General features: G+C 35.5%; 1 protein-coding gene across 1 annotated transcript in view; it reads right to left on the reverse strand.

Moving 5' to 3' along the window:
* The window catches only part of ALDH1A1 (aldehyde dehydrogenase 1 family member A1), a 28,947-nt gene that overhangs the window by 1,070 nt on the left and 5,921 nt on the right, over positions 1-21,956 (reverse strand). The window contains exons 2-12 of the mRNA XM_058043938.1: positions 20,538-20,642; positions 16,524-16,664; positions 14,871-15,000; positions 13,736-13,797; positions 11,584-11,712; positions 9,047-9,160; positions 7,359-7,461; positions 6,626-6,810; positions 4,965-5,129; positions 3,011-3,168; positions 1,404-1,478 (exon numbers count right to left, since the gene is read on the reverse strand). Coding sequence (XP_057899921.1) covers positions 1,404-1,478; positions 3,011-3,168; positions 4,965-5,129; positions 6,626-6,810; positions 7,359-7,461; positions 9,047-9,160; positions 11,584-11,712; positions 13,736-13,797; positions 14,871-15,000; positions 16,524-16,664; positions 20,538-20,642 — 1,367 coding nt within the window. The remainder of the gene's footprint in view (positions 1-1,403; positions 1,479-3,010; positions 3,169-4,964; positions 5,130-6,625; positions 6,811-7,358; positions 7,462-9,046; positions 9,161-11,583; positions 11,713-13,735; positions 13,798-14,870; positions 15,001-16,523; positions 16,665-20,537; positions 20,643-21,956) is intronic.

Below are 21,956 nucleotides of genomic sequence, written 5' to 3' on the forward strand. Positions count from 1 at the left end.
GTGATGAGATGAAGCTTGTTTGTATTCCTAACTATTTGACATCTGGCGCAGTCAAACTATTTAGACATAACTGATTGTTCTGTGGAACAAGGGTTTCCTACAGTATAATGTTACACAGAACTCACTGCTGTCTTATTAGATAGATATATAAGCAAAACAGAAATCTGTGCTCAGGACACTTGTGCTGGGTGAAAATGTTTACTGATTCCCTTCATTTTTTGGAGAGGAATTTTGTTAGTATATGATATTTGGTAGTTTAATTCATAATGGCATCATCACTCCAAGAATTATATGGATAATTTTATTTTGAGATCAGGGAAGTCAGTAGCTTAACACAACCACATCCTATTTTTTTCAGTATAGGTTTGTTTTTCCACTTCTCCTAAAAATGATTGTCACATATTTACAAATTTTCTCATGACAGACATCTATCTGGTGATGAGTTTTTCCTTGTCCTATAGAGGGAATGTTTTTATAGGTCTGATAATTGTGAATTTGAACCTGAAAACTTTCTTAGAATTAAAGATTCCTTCATTCAAAATGTACTGTTATAGAGAACATTTTTGATAGTCTGTTATTTCCAGCAAATAAATCAAAAAAATATTTCTGAAAAAGACTGTAATTCAGAATTGATTATCTCCCAATTATTGGCACCCGCACCAAACAAAGGAAAAGCTGAATTTGATAAAAATGGCTTAAATTATTAAAGGGTTTCAATTTCAAGTTTTCTAAAGCTCTCAACATTGGCTTGACTGTTTTCTTTGAAGTCAGTGGGAGCTTTGCCATCAGAAGCAGTTTGTGCCCAGTGATGAGCACGTATGAAAGCACTAGCCTTTATCTCTGAAGAAACAACATAAAGAGAAGCTCTGAAGTGCCTCACCCATACATATCTGATCAAAAGATCAAAAGGCTACAGAGGATTATTTTTATCAAAACTTTTGGCCTGGCTGGCACATACTCTAAAAACATTATTTTCACAAATTTTAACTGAAAAATCTTACTTAAATCAAGGATTTTGGGAAGACTTGTGTTTTCGAAACCTAGCATTTAAAGGGGATTTCACAAAAAACCCACAGATTGATCTTCATGAAAATGAGAGTTTCTCTATATATGCAAAAACTGTAAACCATAAACACGATGTCAGTTTTGCTTAGCAGTAAACCATGATATACTGCGAATTAGTCATATCGAAAAAGTGTGCCCCTAAGAAATTTTCTTATTTATTTTGTAAAAGAATTGCTGGTTGATGTTGCCTCTGACAACATGATGTCTCTAAGCACTTTAGAGACTTATTTGCCAAGGATGTCTCAAACTGGACATCCTAGTTATGCATATTTTAAGTCAGGGTTTGGAATTTCATTTGAATTTCCTGTGAATCTACAGTTTTAAAAGTATTTACTTACATTTCTCGTCCATTTCCCGACATCTTGAAACCTCCAAAGGGACATTGAGCAGACAATGCACTATAGCAATTAACCCTAGAAGAACAGGAAAATTACTTTTGACAGTGCGAAACAATTTTTTTTCACTTCTGAAAAATCAGAGGTTTTCTGTCACCTCTAAAAAGCTTATGGTCATGGTCACAAACTGCATCTATGTATATATCTGCAAAAATACATGTAGTTTGAAGTTCAGATAAATGAAGCATCAAAAACAACTACAGTTATTATCAGGGTACTAAAACTCAGCAAGGGTCTTCAAGCTGAGAGAAAGTCCTATCTTTCTCTGATCATTGCAATAAAATTTCTAATTTGTGTACAAGCTCTCTCACAAAGGGTTATCCACAGATAAGTGTTCTGCAGAAGAGTTTATGTACCCTTCCAATAGATAAATGCAGGATAGCTTAATTATATATTTAGGAAGTTTTGTTTGGTTCTACTCAGTTAAACCTTATTCCGTATTGTGCTTGAGAACGAAGACACAATAATGAGTAAGAAAGGAATTTCACAGGCAACTTCTTAGGTATGAAGAATTTTGACAGAATGTGCATCCCATTTCCTAGCTGAGAAGCTTTTTTTGTATTAGAACTTTGTCAAATCAAATATTCTCTATTTTCATATCTTATATTCTCTCCTCCTTGCCAGTCAAGTGGTTCCAACAAAAGAGATTCTGTTCATAGCTAGAGGATTCCTAGACCACCAATCATGTAAGAGCAAATCCCAAATATTCCACTTCTATTCTAAATTTTCTTCCATATAAAGAATACCAACTCTGAAGGCAAGACTGTTAGCTTATTTTTGGAAAGCATATGTTCTTAGGTCACAGGACTTGGGCAGGAATTTGTGCTGGTTGCAAGTGCTTCCAGATAAAATGTAAATTGGACACAGGTTTTGCATTCAAGTAAAATTGGTTGTTCTCCATCTGATGCATTGAAATAACTGTAGGGAAATGCAGGTCTTTGTCAGTGATTGTCATTAGACCCTGCTATGCCTCCAAGCTTTCACTCTTTCATTTCTTAGCTTTTTCTTTTCCAGCCCCATATAGGTTGCCTCTTCTTTTCTATAGCTGGAAATAGTTGGCCCTGTAGTAGTCCTCCCAGCTTGTATATCCTCTCTTTGTTCAATCACATTTTATCAGCCTTTCCCATTACAGAAATGAAAAGGCTCTGCCCAGGTTAATGGCCACTGAACTTCACATAATTAACTTCTTTACACAATATCAAAACTGATCTCATTAATTATCCATTGGGCTATCCCCAGATCCTGAAGTAAAGAGCACTCTGACAGAATTTGCTTATGTTTCCTTTTCTTTTTAGCAAGTCAATTTCCTTGTTTTGGACTAAGTTTATCATAAAATGGTATGATGGCTAACAAGAAGTAATTATTTAGTAACACATATAATAGGGAAACATATGGGAAAGATAAACAGAAGAGACAATGATCTACCTCTATAAAGATTACAAAGAATAAATATTAAAAAAAACCCCACGCAAAATACTGTGAATATGTCTCACAGTTAGTAGTATTGACACCTGCAGATCTAAACTAAGAATTAAAAAAGCTTTATTTACCATACTGTTCCAGCCTGGAGGGCAGCTGCAAATGTCAATGCTTTGTCAATGTCTTTGGTAAAAACTGCTGCTGCTAAGCCATAGGTGGTATTATTTGCCCTCTTGATAACTTCATCTATGGTTTTAAACTTCATGATTTGTTGAACAGGTCCAAATATCTGTATCAAACACATGTAAACATACGACATGAACTAGAATAACTTACTATTTGAAGTAATTGATGTATTTTAAGTTTACTTTTGTCAGACGGCCTTATTCCTGAATTAATGCAGTCAAGAGTGAATAAAATTCTAAAAAATACTATAAGTTTGCATAAAGAGTTTTGCAATATGAAGGAACTCAAGATTATCTATTGTAAATAATTTCTAAAACCATAAATGAACAGTGAAAACAAATAAACAGTGATCAAAAGCACCCCTCATAAAGATAGTTAACATGGCGTCAGTGTGCTATGTATCTATACTGATTACCAACAAACTTGTGTTTTCTGGACAAGCTCTATTTTTAAAGTCAAGAAAGACATTCAATTTTCCATTCATCTAAATTTATTATTAGAATTTTATCCCTGCAGGTAGCTGCACAACCGAGAATGTACTCCAAAGGAAACAACTAATTCTGCTTTCAATGTGGGTGTCAGGAAAGAAAATTGTCCTCCAGGTTCAGCTCTCCTGCTACCATTGTTCAGAGTTCTCAGTAGAGGTGCCCGTGCCTATCACAGGACACCAAGACTATGTGGGCTGAGGGAGGCATTATGACATCTAACTAATTCTATTTCCATCGACTGTGAGCTTTCTACTTGACTTTCTACTTGACTGAGTCTCTAGTTAGTGCTGGTTTCTAGCTAGAGTTCTAAGGATTGATTTCCATAGATCAGAAAATCACTGAACATTCCTCCAGTGCTCAAGTGGTGAGCATTCAAAACTCATTCTTTAAACTACCTTGGCTACTCACAGCTTCTTTGTTCATTACACTTAAAAAATATAAGGACCAGTTCTTGTACTGCTGACCAAAGGGTAACTAAGAGAACTGCAAAAAAAATTGTAACTGTGCTGTTTCCTACTTTACTTATAGTACGGTGGAAACAATCAAAATTCTGTCTCATACAGGTCTATCATGTTTTACAACCCTCTTCCTGTCACAATTAATTTTAAATGCTGTGGTGTTCATTTTAACTCAGGCTGTTGGCTCTTGCTGGATGTAGTAAATATGTTTAGGAGGCTGCATCAGCTTTCTAATATGAAGTAGTATAATGGACACCAATTGCAGCCCAATTGCAGCAGCTATTAATTAAGATAAATGTAAAAAAAAACACGGAGAAGAAGTCATGACTTGACTTTGAATCTTTATGTAGAGAACTAGCTCAGATGGCAGCTCAGCACTCTCAATTGTCTCTGGTTCCAGACAGTCACTGGTGCCCTAGCATTGTCATCTTAGTTGAGACAGTAGCAGATTCTTCAGTGAAGTGTAGACACATCTGCAAACTGATCTAAGTTAAGTAGTCCCACAGGGGCAAAATGAAATGCCACAAACAAAATGCCTCTGGAAGCGCCATCCACCTAGTTTCTCACATTGCAAAGCAGCTGCCTGGTGCACACAAGCATCACTCAGGCAGTGTAAAATATTCACAAGTTGTTCCTCCAACGTTTACAGGTCATTGTGACTTTGATATGTGAGACATGGATAGTATGGAGCAATGCAAGCATCCAAACCTCAGCATTTATCTAGGCAGGAGCCTTTGCTAGCACAGCAGCCTCATACTCCTCTTTCTCCTTGAGCAATCTGGTGAAATGGCAACCAGAAAACAACAAAAGCACTTTAAATACCACCAGGATGGAACAACAGGCTTAATGAGAGGATTTTCATGTAGTCACTTGACCTTCTAAATGAATATTTTGTGCAGATATTAAAACAGATGACTTCCAGTGAGGGAAGAGACTGCTGAAGATTTATTTACCTCTTCTTTGGCAATGCGCATATCATCTGTAACATTAGAAAAAACTGTGGGCTGGATGAAGTAACCTTTGTCTCCCCATGGACCGCCTCCACATTCCAGTTTGGCTCCTTCTTTTTTCCCACTCTCAATTAGCTCCAGGATTTTTTTATATTGCTCCTTATCAATCTAAATGAAAAGATATTTCAGGAATGAAAACAACACATGCTGATAACAGTTGGTCTTCTAGCTTATTAACCTAAACCTGTGTCCCTATGACCTGGAGAAAAATATGGGTCTTTTTTCTCTGTGGCAATACACCACAGTGAATAGACCTGATATAGGCTATTATTTTTTGTTTCTAGAAAGCATTACTCTAGAAATCATAACAAGGAATCTGATGACAAAGAGAGATATTTAACATAACTACCATAAAAGAAATGCAGCTGCACCCATAATTACAATTTCATCTTAAATGAGACCATACCAGTTCTAAAAGGAGTAAATTTTCTAATCTGTAAAATAATTAAGCTTCAGCTAAAAGTTGCTAAGGATAAAAATAGGTCAAAAAAGGAAAATTATGAGACTGGAGGAGAAAAGAGTCTTTATGTCCATTCAAATATTTTCATTATTGTTTTTTTTGCATGTTTAACTTCCTTAATTTATTCGTAAGAGTGTATTTACATCTCTCATTTAAGTTGTTAGCATGAAATTCAAACTCAATAAAGCCACAATTATATGAGAGAACATTTCTGCTAATTTTATATTAGCTGTACACCAGACACAATCGGAGTTTACTTTTTTTGAATTTTCCTGTCCTTTGACTTTTAAATTCATTCTGCTGAATAAATTTTCTTGTATCAAAACATATTCCAGAGTATCAAAATAATATTTTTAAATTTGCCAAATGTTTTGTGGCTTGGAGTGTATTTTGTTCCAATTTACTGGATGTCTTTTATTACTCAAAATGACTGCGATAACCAGTAAAGAATATGTTACTCTATCAAATGCATGGGAGTGGTTTTGTCTCCTACTTTTTTTTTTTCTCTACTACAGCACTCTTTTACATGCTTTTATTCCATGTCCTGCAGTATAAGCTGATGTGGGAATAAGACTAGATGAGAACTAATGTAACAGTGTTGAGTTCACAGCATTGTGATAGCAATACTTTTTAATGCTGCATTTAAACACTCATTTGATGGAAAAGCTGTTGGTATGATCTTTTAACAAAAGGAGAAAAAAAACCTCTTGCATTTTAATTGTGTAATATTCTAAAACTGAAAGCAGCATAATAAAAGTCTAGTGCCTTGACAAAGGGGAAAAGATATTGAAACTCTTATTTCTTCAAGCTAGTCAATTATAGTGGCACTATCTGAATGAAAAGTTAGAAAGTTCTACTATGACATAGATGATTGTACTTGCACTTTTACAGATCTTACATTAGGGCTTTTCAAAGCATTTCATTTTTTTATAATTGGTCCCCTTCAATAATAAAAAGAGAAAGAGACCTTAGGCCTATGATATTGGCACAAACGACAATCACTCTGATTTCTTCCTCTTTGTACTCCAGACTAACCTCTACAAAACTGTACTTAGCCTTGAAACTCCTGCAACAGTAAGATTAGTAAGATGTCAAATTGTAGTGTCATGACAGAATTAGGCTGAAAACATGCAATATCACTCACTTGAGGGCCTTGCTGCACACCTGGCTTCAAAGGATCCCCAAGAGTATACTTCTTTGCTCTTTCAATGCTCCGGCGAACAAACTCATCATAAATAGGCTCTTCCACAAAAATCCTAGATCCTGCTATACAACATTGTCCCTGGTGATAGAACAGACCAATATGGGCAAATTCCACAGCAGCATCCACTGCAAAGAAAGGCAGAGTTCATCAGACCATAAACCTGAATCATCACATAATGTATTCTTTACGAACCTTTGTCACCCATCTAATTTCCCTTTGTAGCACTTTTTATTTTTATGGCCCTTTAAAACACAGATATAGAACCATTTACTTATGTCCAAACTACCCTTCTCAAAAGCATCATGGTACATCTAGCTGAACACACATTCAGAATCCTGTAGATTTAACATTGTTTGCCCTGTCAGGACTATCAACAAAAGAATTCAGACAGAAATTGAATAAACCTGTTTAAGATCCTTCTATCTTCTTTTCATTCTTCATTCATGTTTCATTAGGATGATCATTAATTACATTAAGAGTGAAGAGGCTTTCAGAGATCCACATTCAGGAGCAATTGATTTTGGTGGCCATCTAACTTAAAATTATGGCATGACCAGACAACATTAAAAATTACTTCTTTTTTGAAAAGGTTAAAATAATTTACTGACAAAAAAAGGAAAAAGAACGTTGGATTTGCAATAGTAGTAGTTCATATAATAAAATTCCTACTAACAATCTGCATCTGCAAATATAATGTTCGGACTTTTTCCTCCAAGTTCCAAGGTAACTCTCTTCAGATTGCTCTTCCCTGCTGCTTCTTTTATCAGTTTGCCAACCTAAAACGTAGGAAGAGGACAGCTTAATGTCAAACGTTTGCAATGACCTCTAAATACATTTTTGATTTCCTCAAAAGTGAAAATCAGTTAAGAGATTTCTACTATCCCAGTAATAAAATTAAAAATAAGTTAAAATAAAACAACTGAAAAGAGTCAGGATACAGGGCAGTCTATGAACTGGAAGTGTTTTCTAGAAGAATTTCCCCCTGTAATGTTAACTGCCAAAGATATGAGGTGCCTTTTTGCTTGCTACCACTCTACTTCCATGTATCTGTAGTGTAAAGCAGGCACAGGTTGCTGCTGCACCTGTTACTCCCATTAAGCTAAAATTCCTTTGTTTTATGCATGAGAAAGCTCTTTAATGCACAAAGTTTAGGATACAATCTACACTGGCTGCATTGACACTCTTCCTTGTTTCAATTTCTGTCTTGGATGAATGAAGAGCAGGAAATGAACACTGCAAGCTAGGACCCTTATCCTGCCTTTTCCTACTGATGACATAGTTGAAGGAACTACTTACTGCGAACTGCCCTGGAAAAGCTGTGAAGGAAAAATCTGCTTGTAGCTCTTGTGGCTTTGAACTGTAGCTGCCTGTGTGTAGCAACCATCAGGCAAATTTTCTCCCTCTGTCAGCCTTCCTGCCATCATTTCTCATTGCTAAATTGCACTGCTAGAAGAGAACAATCACCAAACTCTAGAATACATGGGTCCATCTGCCTTTGGAGGATCACTGGGCACTGGGAATTGTAGTTGTCACTGTCTGTTGGTAACATCTGTGGGATATTTCTCAGATGTCAGGGTTTGGGGTTGTTTTCATTTCCCATTACTGTGGAGCTGAACGTTTCTGAGAGTAAACATAGTTCTTGCACTCAGTGTGTACTGAGCCCTGACATGAAGCAATGATATTTATCTTTGGAGTCTATATCCAAGAAGTTAAGAGGCCAGATGGCAGCTTTTCCATTAGCATGTATTTAGACAGACAATATAATGAACTGTATCAAAGACATAGCTAAACCTTAGTCCTATATATAGCCTGCAATGAGAAATATTCAATTATAGCACTTCACAGAGTGAAGGTTAGGGAAAATTAACAGTGACCTTCCTTTTAAACAGATACATATTCAAACACCCAGACCACCCAGATGGTACTAAGTATCAATGAAATACCAAAAATCTGTCACCTCACCTAAATGTGTGCAGTCTGAAGAATGAGATTTCCTAGGTACCTTCCTGTCATCCTGCTGTTATTAAACTCAAAGATAACAGAATATCTTTTAAAAAGAATGTTATGAAAAAGTTTTGGTTTGAAGGAGTAAAGACTTAAAATACCCTTGGTATACTAGGATCTACTGTATCTCATGGACTGCCTTTGTTTAAAGGGCTTTCAGCAATACAAACATTGTTCAAATATGTTTAAAGTTAATAATAACCAACAAATCATTAAACAGACTTTGTTTAACAAGCCAGCAGCCTTAAGAAAGAAGAGAGTTAAAATAATTACACAGAATAAGTTAGACATTAAATCATTGCTGGGAATCAGAGGGGCACATTTCCTGCTTCTATTTTCTTGCATGGATTATAGTACCTCTGTAGAGCCTGTGAAAGCTACTTTATCTATATCCATATGGTGAGAAATTGCTGCTCCAGCGGTGGGTCCGAAGCCTGGCACAATATTCACTACTCCAGGTGGAAATCCTGCCTGAATTGGAAAAAAAATCCTGTAAATTTGGGGAAGGATTATAACTATAAGAACATGTGTTGCATGGTATTCCCTTTTCAGTTCTCCAGCCACATTTTCTTAGTCATATATTTATTAGCCTTAGAGCCCCACAAGGTTTCATTCTCACATGATTTACACCCTCTTTCCTTCACCTGTCTTTTAGGTTACTGAACTCTTTTTTTTCTTTTTTCCCCCAAAGAATATATTACTTTCATTCTTGGTCAGTGCCATTTTCTAAGAAACATTTTTTAAAATTTTCTCACTCAGATGCATAAAGAAATATTGCTTACTTTCATGTCTGCTTCATTAGAACTGTTTGAATCAACAGATGTACTAGCTGACTTCTGCACATTTATATCCATGCTAGATGGAATTTAATTAATGATCTGCTACTGAAGTTAAGAAAAATGATGGAACTCTGGATGCAGGTTGAAAGTATAGTGGGTAATGAGAATTTACAGCAAAAAATAGGCAGATTAGCTACAAAGCATAAACAAGCAGGCTGAGATGGGCATAGTTTCAATATCTTGCACATTTTTCATGCAAATATGCTTTTCCTATGGTTCAAAACAAATGTATGGTTTCCCACAAATCCTGTATTATATATGTTCCATTCACAGCAAAATAAGCTATTTTCTTCCAGCAGCTTGTCAGGCAAACTCCAAGGACGTGAGAAGAGTAAATGGAATTTTGTTGGTTTATGAAGCAGCTGCACAATATCAATGATACTTGCGGAACACAGAATTATTAAAATATCAAATAGATTCATATCCTGCATTATCATTTCAAAAAGTCTCTTTATAGCACTAAACAGGATTTTGGAATTACATGCGAAAACTCCATGTTTTTTTGGAAAATGGTGCATTTCAGGTGGTGAGTTGGAGCTCCTAAAACTCATGTCCTGCATTTTGGATATCAGGTCATTACTTTTGTCAAAGCAACTTTTATTGTTTACGGTTTCATGCTCAGATACAGTCTGTCAATGCTCGTTATGCTCATTTAATTTTCCAGATAAATATTTACCCTGAAATTGATGAGACAATGAGGTTCTTTCCATTTGCTTAGCATTGCCTTTCTTACTTAAGTTGTGTAGAGAAATCTCCCTTTGAGCATTTAATTTTTATGTTTGTTTTAGAAGCTCTTATCTATATGTTAGTAAGAGAGACTTGTGAGTGTCATTAAACAAGATAGTGAAGGTTACCAGAAGTGACTGTATAGATATTTTTTTTCAAGTGGGCTTTTTGGAACTAGAAAGTTAAATTAGACCTTCAGATATTTTCACAAGTCCAAAGCAGCTATTGAAGTGACCACTGGCAGGGATTTGGCCTCCAATGTACTTTTTATATTCCCACCTTCTGAGCTTGACTTTCAAGAAATCGGTATATTACAATAGAAATTTCATTAGATCAGAACAGAATTGAGTTACTTTTCCTGTAAAGTTACTTTTTTCAGAGAAATACACTTTTGGATACTTATTGTTAAAAACTGACAAAGAAAGTTTCTCACATATTTTTAAAAGCTATTCCTCCTCCCCAGTATTATCTAATAGCATTTACTATGTGATGCAATAAGAGCAGGACGTGCCTCCAGTCTGATAAAAATTTTGTTTCTGTGTAATATTAACACACAACCAACCAGTGGGCTGTGCTGAATCACGGTTTTAAAGCAGAATTATAAAATGTGCCAAGTCACTTCCATTAAAGCTCTGCAAGGTTACTGCACTAGTGATTATTGACATCTGTGCCAACCTTTGAACAACTAAGATTGTATTTGTTGATTTTATTGAGAAGAAAGCTAAACTGTTTAACTGTTCTCTTTGGGTGGTTGCTGGACTGAGCATAATAGCTTTGGAGACACTAGCTTTCTGAAGAAACCGGCACACCCTTTATTCAGGAGCACAATGTGGCTTCTCACAGTTTCTGTGTGAAGAGAATTCACAGGTTTGGCAGCAGTCACCAACTTGATTTTACAGCTCCCTGTTAATAATAAACGTAGGTGGATGAAAACTTTGTTCGGTTAAACAAAAAAAAAGCTGTACAAACAGGTTCTTTTCTGTGATAACTGTACTAATAAAGTCATTGCCACCCACCTCCAAATACTCTGCACTTGACTCCTTGTTTGCTTTTGACTCTGAAAGGTACTGTGCTTTTGTAATACAAAAATATTTGCTAAATAATGGAGTTTACTAAATTGATGTTGTGGGACTTTTTTTGTATGCACTAGGCTCATAGATATGCATGCTTATGCCCTGGTTTGGCTTCGCTGGTTTACAGCAAGGTAAGTTCCACAGTGCAAGACTAGGCATGCCATGAGCCTGTCTTGTATTACCTTTGTGGCATTTCAGCTGCAGTGTACTCTTACACTTCTGAGAGGGGCAAATAACCCTGTTGTTGGTGACTTACCTCTTTAATTAAGGATCCCATGTAAAGGGCACTGAGTGGAGTTTGTTCTGCTGGTTTGACAACCACCGTGTTTCCACAACAAAGAGCAGGGGCAATCTTCCAGATGAACATAACCAGTGGGAAGTTCCACTGAAAGACAGATGAGAAAATGTATCCTATTTCTAATACATCACCAAAATACCTCAGCTTTTTCTATTATAATAGTGCAAATTTTCAGCTGGGTGATTGAGCTTTTTGTTGAAATCCTTTCAGAAAGAAGATGTTTTGAAAAAAGCAATTGGCAAGTCATGTAGTACAAACTGGGGATTTTGTGTATGTGTAAGTCCGGGGGATCCAAGGTATTAGTTACAAGCTCAAGAGACAATGAGTGTACTCCTTTAACTAAGTATTACAGGCAGTTGTTGGATTAGTGGTGCAATTGGGAGTTTTGCTGTCTTGAATGGTCACATCCATCACCAATTCAGCTTTCTGAGGGAAAGAAGGTAATGACACATAATGCTGCCCCTGCCCTCTCCCCTGGAGGTTTCACTGGCTGCTGTCTGTTGTGAGCAGTTCAGGCAGATGGAAGACTAGCTGAATGCTTTGGACCCCATGTTCTGCAGTGTGAGGGACAACATGACCAGGGGAAAACAGCTTAGTCCGTTTGAGAATACTTGCTGTGGTTTGGGTGACATTGAGGCCATGAACCTCAGCTCAACAGATACCTTTTTGAATTGGGGAAAAAGGCAGTTAAGAGTTACCTGTTATGTTAGAGTAGCTAGGAGGAATATACATGCAATACTTTTTTCTTTTCTCTCCTTTTCTCCTTTCAGACTCACCCCAGCCTCAAAAATAATGGGAGCATAAATAATATAAAGTGAGGCATTACAAGGTTTTCTGCATATTCATTGTTGAAGTTGTACATACAACCTATGCAGTTGTACATACTACTGCATAAGTGAAAGGAAGTGGAAATGGTGAGCTATCAAAAGTAGTTTGCAACATACACATAGTCCTCACAGTTTTGGTTTATATAGAAAACTGCAGTTTGTTGGTTCATATTTCGAGGGAGGGAAAATGAAGATATACTAAGAAATACTTAACATTTTATAAGGGAAGTCAGTGTTTGTACTATCTGCTGCTTGTACTTCCAGGAGATAATTATATTTTAAATGGTCACGTCTAGTGTTTCTAGCTCTTTATCATAGCTTGATTGAGTATTTCATTTGAAATGCCTTGTGTCTGACCTACAAGAGGATCTAAACCAGCAATTTCCCAAGCTCTCCTGGGATACAACCATATTCAAGTAACGTTCTCTAAACCAATGTGGTGTCTGATGCAAATTTTCAAGATCAACTTAAAAATGTCAGGAACATGAGCAGGACCTGCATGTCTGAGCAGACCTTATAGACAAGATGACTTTTAGAATCTGTTGAGTTGTCAAGCACACCAGGTGAGGCTGCTCATAACTACTGTGTGCAAGGTGGTGGGTGGATTAGGAGAGCCTAGTGCATATAACTATTTTCACAGACACTCACCAAAGCTACATAGACTTCACAAATAAATTTAGAACTTGAGCTCCTCAAGTGTTTTGAATGATCAGACTGAGGTAGCCCTTTTGAAACTTAGTTGAAGAGAGCAAGTTCAATACTAGGAATTCAGATGTGCCAAACGGGGGCTTTGTCTGACACATTCTTTGTGTTGTAACTTGTACCACCATCATGGTGAATGAGTCTTAGCCATAAACAAAGATCCAGCTGTCTGAATGCTGTACAGAGCATAACAGATATTCTAGGTCTTAAAGAGCTTATTGTTAATAGGCTTATAGGCTTAAATATAATAGAACGTAAATATTACACTCTCCTCCATGTTTGTTTCTAATTTTTTCAATAAAACAAAATTTCATCTTTCAAATTATTTTGTAAATCAAACTTCTATTTGAGATTTATTTTCTCTCCATGTACAGGGAGGAGAGGGACAAGGTTGGACCAAAGTGACTCATCACACACTGATGAATCAGGATTACAGATCTCAGGATCATCTCTATCTTTCAGGACCTGAAAATTTTTGGTTAGGAATGTTTCACTACTATGCACTAGCATAGGCAAAATTTCAAACGCATTTCCATTTGTAGCAAGGAACATTTGTATTTACATAAATGGTTCCAACTTACAGGAATAATTTGGCCACACACCCCAATAGGCTCATGCCTAGTAAATGTAAAAAAGTTTCCATCTATGGGAAAAAGAAATAAATTAGTCATTCAGACAAAGCTTTTGTGAGAAACAGTTAAATCAGAAACAGTTAAATCACAAAGATTATAAAGTAGGGTACCAAACTTAGCTGGACACAATTTTATTTATAAATGATATTTTCAAAATCTTAACTATGCAAAAAGCCATAAAGTACATCTGGATTCAATGTCTACTTTCTTCATAGCTACAAGGTTTGATTTTTCCAGTCTTACTGTCTTTTTGCAGTGACAGCCCTGTTTCTCAATATGGTATGCACAGTACACCAATAAGCATTCCTCATTTCTTTTTTCTTTTATCACCTTTTTTTTTCTTTCAAGAACTTCTCTTTTAAATCCTAGGTATATATCAGACATTTTTTAATATTAGATCTCAGCTTAAATCAAATCCATTAAATATAAAATTCTCTTTGATTCACATAAATATGTGTTCCATTAAACCTAGTATAAAGGTCTACAGGAGGCAAAGAAGTTGGAAGTATTTATCACTCTAGTTTTCCTTAATTCCTTCTTTATTACCTTTTCCTTAATTCCTTCTTTATTACCATTCTTTTCTTTGCCTTGCTGAGAGAGGTAGCTAGAGAGACAATGTTTTCATAGAGCTGCCTAATGGGAAAGGGAATGGAATGAAATTTTAGCAAGTGCTGTTTCCTCATTCCTATCTCATAGTACTTTTCCTAGCACATTATCCAATCACTGAAGTAAATATTACAGTTTTGTGCTAATCTTTGCTTAAATATGTAGACACCCAGGCCTCACTATTGTAGCCTTGTATAAACTATACATTGCAATGCAAAAGAGCCTACCACATTTCTTAGATGTTTGCACAGGTTAAAATTTTTTGGTTCATCAACCATACTTGTTAGTAGTGTGAACAAGAAATAAATGTGAAGACCTACACTAAATGTTTAAACTGAGAACTATGACAACTCTTTAATAACCTATCTTAAAAACTTTCAAAAATATTTTTGTGTTGCACAACTTTTAGAAAAAAGTCAGTTATTTACAGCTTGTGTTGGCCTCAGTTCTGTAGCTTTGTTATCTCGGAACTACTCACCCATTGGAACAGTACGCCCATGGATTTTATCAGCCCAGCCTGCACAGTAGCGTAAAGTTTTGATACAGGCACCCAAGTCCATTAGATAGGCCGTGGAAAAGAGCTTCCCACCATCAATGGTTTCCATTGTCTGCAGACAACAGCAAAATTAAACAGTTAATATCAAATCCTGATAATAGTTCTTTTACTTGCGCTTTGTAATTTAGCTTTTGGAAGTTCACTTTGAGGATTTCAGCTTTAGAACAAACATTTAGATTACTCCCTTCTGAAGAACACATTTTGAAAAACTGAATGTATTAATTTCAAAGTGAGAAATTTTCATGATGTTTTATTTGTATTGAGCTATGCAGATAGCATGGTCACAGTGCATTTGGAGTGGTAAGGTTTACTCAAAAAACTTCTCACCCTTATGAATCAGTTCTACTTTATGTTAAATATTTTGCAAGCACAGATCAAGACATTAGGAAGGAGATAGTGCAAATAACTGATGTAAATAAAATATCAGCAAGCTCAAGTCTTGTAAAAAATACCCTAAATACACCTTGAGTGCCTGATGTGCAAAGGAAAGATCTGAGCCATCTAGAATTCTTAAGTGAGAAAAATTCCTTATGAAAAATAAATACTTATGTAGAAGAGAGTCTCTAAATAGTGTTGCTTTTCAGCCAAATCTAAGGAATGTGGTTTGGATTAATTTCCACGCCCCTGAATATTGGGGCTAATGGATAAATACTTCAAACTAGATCAGTCTGAGTGATCATCCTGAATGCTGGATACTCCTCCTTGTCTAAATTTTTATGCTGTTTAACAGAAAACCAGGATTCATCTTCAGCACAAACAATTATCCCTCCTAAGTTTTAATTCCAGAATGTGCTTGAAATAGCAGAGAAGTCACCTTAATAATAATATCATAAGTGGAGTTTAATGCAAGGAGGAGAGGATACTAGCCTTTATCAAATTGGTGATGTATTTCTATTTTATATGTAATTTCTTGCCTTAGTTCACAATGTGTAGGTGAGAACATTACAAGTTATGTGTCTTCTGTTAAGTATGGTAAAATAGCCAGTACACAGTGGTTTGTAAGGAGAGGGCATCATTCCCCAGCACTCATGTTATTGCTCTTTTTAAAATAATCCATTGCTGTCTTTTGCTCTCCTTAAGCTTTATCATTCACTGCTAGTTGCAAGCTGGAGTTAATGACAGATTAGTGATGAGAAAATATAGAGTAATGAAATTCAAATTTTCCCAGTTCTGACTTGTATCATCTGTAAGAATGGAGCCAGGCTTTGCATTTAGGCCTTGATTCAGGCTTTGATTTGAGTTTAGGCCTTGATTCAGGCTTTGGTTTAGACAAGTATTAACTATGGGATCAACGTTAGCGTGCTCTTAAGAATCAGTGATTCAAATTACTGTGGTTTAAGTTAAGGCAGCTTAAGTATCGCTTTAAAGTGAATCAAAATTCAAGTACTTTGTGGATATGCGGTGTTAATAGACCAGAGTGCAGGCTGGCTTAGAGAGGTCCATTTGTTACAGAGAAAAAAAACAAGTAGTGAGACAGCCCAGCTTCCCAAAGAGTAGGCATATTAAACTCTCTAATATCTCTCTGTAAAAATCAGGACTTTTCTCTGTGTCCTTTTGTTCACATATCATACTCACAGCTAGAATCAGACGATCTCTTTCGACCAAGTCAGCTAGTTTATTCAAGAGCCTTCCTCGCTCTGAAGCATCCATTGTGCGCCAGGTTGACCCGAGCTCAAAAGCCTTTCTAGCTGCTTTCACTGCCTTGTCTACATCTGCCTGTGAGGAAAACAAAAACACTCATGTGATCAATAATTGGTTCTGTCATAAGCCTTTCTTTGCTGTTCAATGTGTAAATTTTAGCATAAGTTCGACATAAAGTTGAAATAAGAGGAAAAAAAAACCCAATCTAATAAAATTAGTACCAGTAATGTTAAATATATGGGTTATTTTCTTTCAAACACTTCTGTTGCTATTTCAGGAATGTAAAATTCTATGAGAAACAGATGGGTTCTCAAATTTCCAAAATAAAAATATATATAGAGAACTCTATTTTTAAAATTTAGATTTTTAAGCTCTTCCTATATATCAATCACTTGCATTAATGATATAGTTTAATCTCTTTCATTTGGAAAGAAATGTCTGAGTCTGTAAGGTAAATGCTTAATTGCCTCTCATCTGAAAGTATTTTACAGGGCAATGAAGACCAGGTTAGAAAAGCCTGTTCCTTAGGACATTTCATAAAAAGAACACAAATTTATTATTAAGGAAGACAAATCAATAAATTTTTTTTGAAAGTTTTAAGAAATATTTATGTATAAAATTACTTTAAAAATTAAAAATAAGGCATGTTAAAAAAGCTAAGCCTACGTATTTTGAAGTCTAAGCACTGTCTTTGCCTATACCAGCTAATTCCTTGGTCCACTGATAATTTTTTAGTGTATTTTGTTATTTATCATTTGGCTTCCATTATGGATGAAAAATCTACAATGAAACTATTCTGTGCAAAGGGTATTCCAGGATTTAAGGAAAAACAATTACAGTTTCTTGAAAAAAGGCTTTTAGTATTTGGAATTCTTCTGTATTTTAATATTCTTGTAAAATTTACCAACAAAAATTGGTGACATAAAAAAGAGATTTAATACTGATTTTTTGTAAGAAATGAAAAATTCTGAGGAAAGAAAGAATAAAAAGGAGTTACTATATATGCTACATCTCCCAGAGAAATTTGCATGCAATGTTTGAAGGATATCTTAAACATTTTTTTGTCCTGCTATTTGCTAATATCTCCTCCAGGGGAATAATTAGCAAGGTTGACTAAATCAGCAAATTTGACTAAGTCAACACTATAGTCAATTGTTTAAAACATGAACTAGATCTTAAATCTTTAACTTATATTGGTAGACATCAACTAATTTTAAGAAGGTGTGAGTATGGTGTGTTAGTGGAAAGCCCAGAACAGACCTGTGAGGCAGAAGGCCACATAAATTCCAAAAGTTTTTCCAGGAAATTTTGGAAAAGATAGGAAGGAACTATATGAATAACACAGTCATTTCTATAGAGTGATACTGACCAGTCAGTATCAGATACTGACACCAGGTACCTAAAATATACTAAATTAGGATTGATTTTCTCCAGAATCTGTCATCATGTTGTGAATCACCTTATCACTATCTGTGACCCCTGTCATAAATTTTCTATATTGTTGCAATAGGATTCAAGGGTGGTGGCTTGGACTTAACTGGAAAAGGAGAAGGGAAAAAATATCATATGAACATGAATGATGTAAATTAAAGCTACATTGTCTGGTGTTCATTCTACTAGAAGTGCGGAAATAATAAAAACCGAGAAAAATAATATAACAATAATAGAGGGCTGTGAATGAAAAGTAATAAAAAAGATTGTTTTTCAACTGTATGAAATTTAATTTCATTACATAAATCTACACTATGAGTATAAAACCTCCTTTCTGAGCCAATTTAGATTTTTTACAGAAGTACATTTAGTTTACATATGCTGACTATTAGGTGAGCTGCTTTATTATTACTAGGGGCCTTTAGGATTAGGAATGTAGCTTGAAAGAGCCATCAAACTGGAAGAAAACAGTTCCCACCCACATATATGTCTGTTCTTTGTAATCTCCTCTTGTTTTTTAAAGTACCACTGCAAGGCAGTGGACAGCCTTTGTCAACCCTATTGTATGCACAAATTAAATTCCTAAAATCTCTTGGCTCATTATCTGAAGTCTAGCCTCTTGCATATTAGGTTCATAATGGCTGTGTAATTTACTAGATCTGCACAATTCACTAGGCAATTTAGTTAATGGCAGTTGTCATTACACATTAGTTTGCAAAATTATTGAAGAGAAAGCAAACCTGTGTTTTGAATAGCATTATCTCTTTTATTTAATGAATTGTTGGAGAGTTTGTAAGGAAAGAAAGCTACAAAATTTTTGAATGATAACTGAACAGTTGCAGGTTATGAGCAATTTAATGTAGGGATGAGAAATTATCAGTGTCTCTGCACTACTTATAGTGGTATTAAAGAAAAGAAAAACCTTTGAAAAACTTCAGGTGTTTTGATTTTTTAAAATTATTTCATTCCAGGTGAAATAAATAAAAGTCAGACTTTCTCAGCCATATTTCTCTAAGAAAATGTTTAAATGTGACATCATTATGACCTTGCTAATTTGTGGTCATTATTGCTCAAGTACTAGACAACATTAGAGACAAAGATTATTACACGAGATTACAGAAGAGAGTGAGAAAGATGTAATGAGAAGATGATTCTGAGTGTATTTCTCAAAAAAGAATTTTATTTCAGTGTGAATTTCTGTACAGTAAATTAAAAGATCCTGAAAAAAGCATGTACTTATTATATTGGCCATAATTTTTGGTGAACTTATAACACAGAAAAACTTACAAATTTTACATTTGTTCTACTCAATAAAAACATGTTTAACATTTTGATGCTGAGCTTAAAAAATGCTTCTTATGCACAACATTCTAGAGATGTACATTTCTTGACTAAAATAAATATATCATTTATTGAGAAATGTGAAAAAACCTTTCATTTTTGGATGCAAGATTAACTTTGAAGTAGAACTGTAGAAAATTAAGTACATATGTGCAAGGACCACACCAGTAATTATAAAACCAGCTTTATTTCCAGCTACAGTCATCTCATAAAGTGGAAATAAAACCTTCATTTATTGTATTTTCCTTCTCAGAATATATAAAAAACCCCTTTCTTTGGTCAGTACTTTTAATACTGTTAAGCACATTGTCTATCCTATTTAAAAAAAAAAAAAAAACAAACTACCACCTTCCTTACATTTAAACTATATAGTAGCGCTAGGCAAATCCTGTTCATAAGAAAAACACATAATGTAACAAAAATACAGAGATCAGGGCTTAGGTTTTCATTATATCTTTCATTGCATCTATCTGAAACTTTCCGCTACAGAATCTCATAAGAATAAAAAAAAAAAATCTTTGCAGTTTTGAACAATATTTTTAGTCATCTGCTTCATTGATTCAACATGCTTTAAGGAGGTCAGTTTTGTGGAATTAGAGACAACTGATAGGCTAACTTCAGTTTGAAAGTAATTTTTAGGACTATATGTTTTTCAATATATTTTCACAAAACAAAATATTTGTAGGGGAGAGTACTGAGACTACATATAGCTAAAAATACTCATGGTAGTGATCATCACAGAATTTGTGGGAAATGGTAGGTATTTGTCCTTTTAATATTTTCTATAAGGAAAAGCCTTATATAAATGTGTCATGGACAAGATTATATTAATTTGTAATGAAGAAAACATATCAGAAAAATAAAATAAAATCCCACCTAAATTTATAGATGTCAATGACCACAGATTAGAAAAAGAAACAATAATATTAGTAAAACAAATCAGTAAAAATATTTTTTCAGAACTTTTCTCATATGAGCCTAAGGTAAAGCAGTTTTTCAGTGTCTCTTTAAAAAAATATTATGGTTTATTAAAAAAAGAGTTTGTGAAAGAAGGTGTACAGGATGAAGTAGGTCCATCTGAGGTGGTTTTACATTACACAGATTGCTGCTTGCCTTCCTACTTTTAAGATACACTGAAATTAAAGTTACAGTTCAGGGCAAGAAAGAAAACCCTACCTTGTCGCCTTCTTCAACCTCACAGATTTTCTCTTCAGTTGCGGGGTTAAAGACTGCAAATTTTTTACCACTGACCGAATCATGCCATTCATTGTTTATAAATATCTGCAGGAGAGGAAAGAGTGCAACGATATTAGTAACACATAATACCTGCTGTCTGTTGTATGTTTTAGTGAATAAATCTACCTTTCAAAGCTGAGAGCTGCCAGATTGATAGATGTCTGAACTAAAACTGTACAGCTGTTATTACATTATTCTGAAGAGATGAGTAATCACATACACACTTAACCATGACAACGTTTTTAAAATTCACTTCCTTTGGAGAGGAAAACTTTCTCTTCATTGCACTTTTATTTTGTTTCATGTCATAAAAATATGCTGTTGTAAAGTGGTCCTTCCTGTCTGAAGTAGAAGGGAGGTTCAGCCCTAAATGACTTGTGGAAAACTACCTGAGTTTCCCATGCTCACAGGCTTGGTAACAATGCAGGCCCTTTCTGTTACATGGCCTGACAGAAGTAAACCAGTCCTTGGATTTAGTAAGTATAGTGTATTGAATTATAAATATCTTGGAGATCACAGCTGTAATTAACTTTTCTTTGACTTATCTTCGGTCTCTCCTGCCAAAGAAAGGAAAATCCCAACAAAAACTAAACCGATCCATACCACCAAACAAACAAAAGCAATAGCAGGGCTTTTTGAAATTGAAGCTGAGACTGAAAAAAATCCCTGTCATAATAAATCAAATGAGTTAAAGAATCATGGAATGGATAAAGCCGGAAGGAACCGCAGTGGGGTCATATGGTCCAGTCTCCCAGCTCAAGTAGGGTGATATTAGAGCACATTGCGCAGAATTGCACCCAGATAGTTCTGTGTGCTTAGGACATACAAAAGGACCTCTGTCTGAAATTTGATGTACTTATCTCTCTTCACAAATGCAAAACAGAGCCTGGGTCTTACCTGTGGGGGCACCAGATCTGTACTACTCTAGAGCCTGCCATCTCTGGGGCACTGTTGGTAAAATGATCAAAGTGGTTTAATTTCTTTTTTAACTGTAGGTTAACCTTGGAGCAGAAAGGAAATTGTCATTGAAAAGACCCAATAAATGCACAGCTGTTGAAAAGAGGGGGATAAGTTGCTAATAAGTGCTTTCTTTATACACTTGGAGTGGGCATGACACAGTACACAGTCCAAAGCTAACAGCACCTGTCCTTCTCTGCCTCACCCTCTGTGATCTCTGGGTTCAAGTCAGTGCTGAAGCAGGTGTGCCATGCTAAGCTGTGCCACCAGTGCCTTGAGCCCACCCTCCTGATGCTGGTGGGCCAGTGCACTCCCTTCTCAGTGGCTCCCAGTGCCATTGCATTCTAGGCATGCGTATGAGATCTTAATTGTACTCACCTGCAAGGACATGCCAGGCTCTGA

The sequence above is a fragment of the Melospiza georgiana genome, chromosome Z (assembly GCF_028018845.1).
Source record: "Melospiza georgiana isolate bMelGeo1 chromosome Z, bMelGeo1.pri, whole genome shotgun sequence".
NCBI classification, from domain to species: Eukaryota; Metazoa; Chordata; class Aves; order Passeriformes; family Passerellidae; genus Melospiza; species Melospiza georgiana.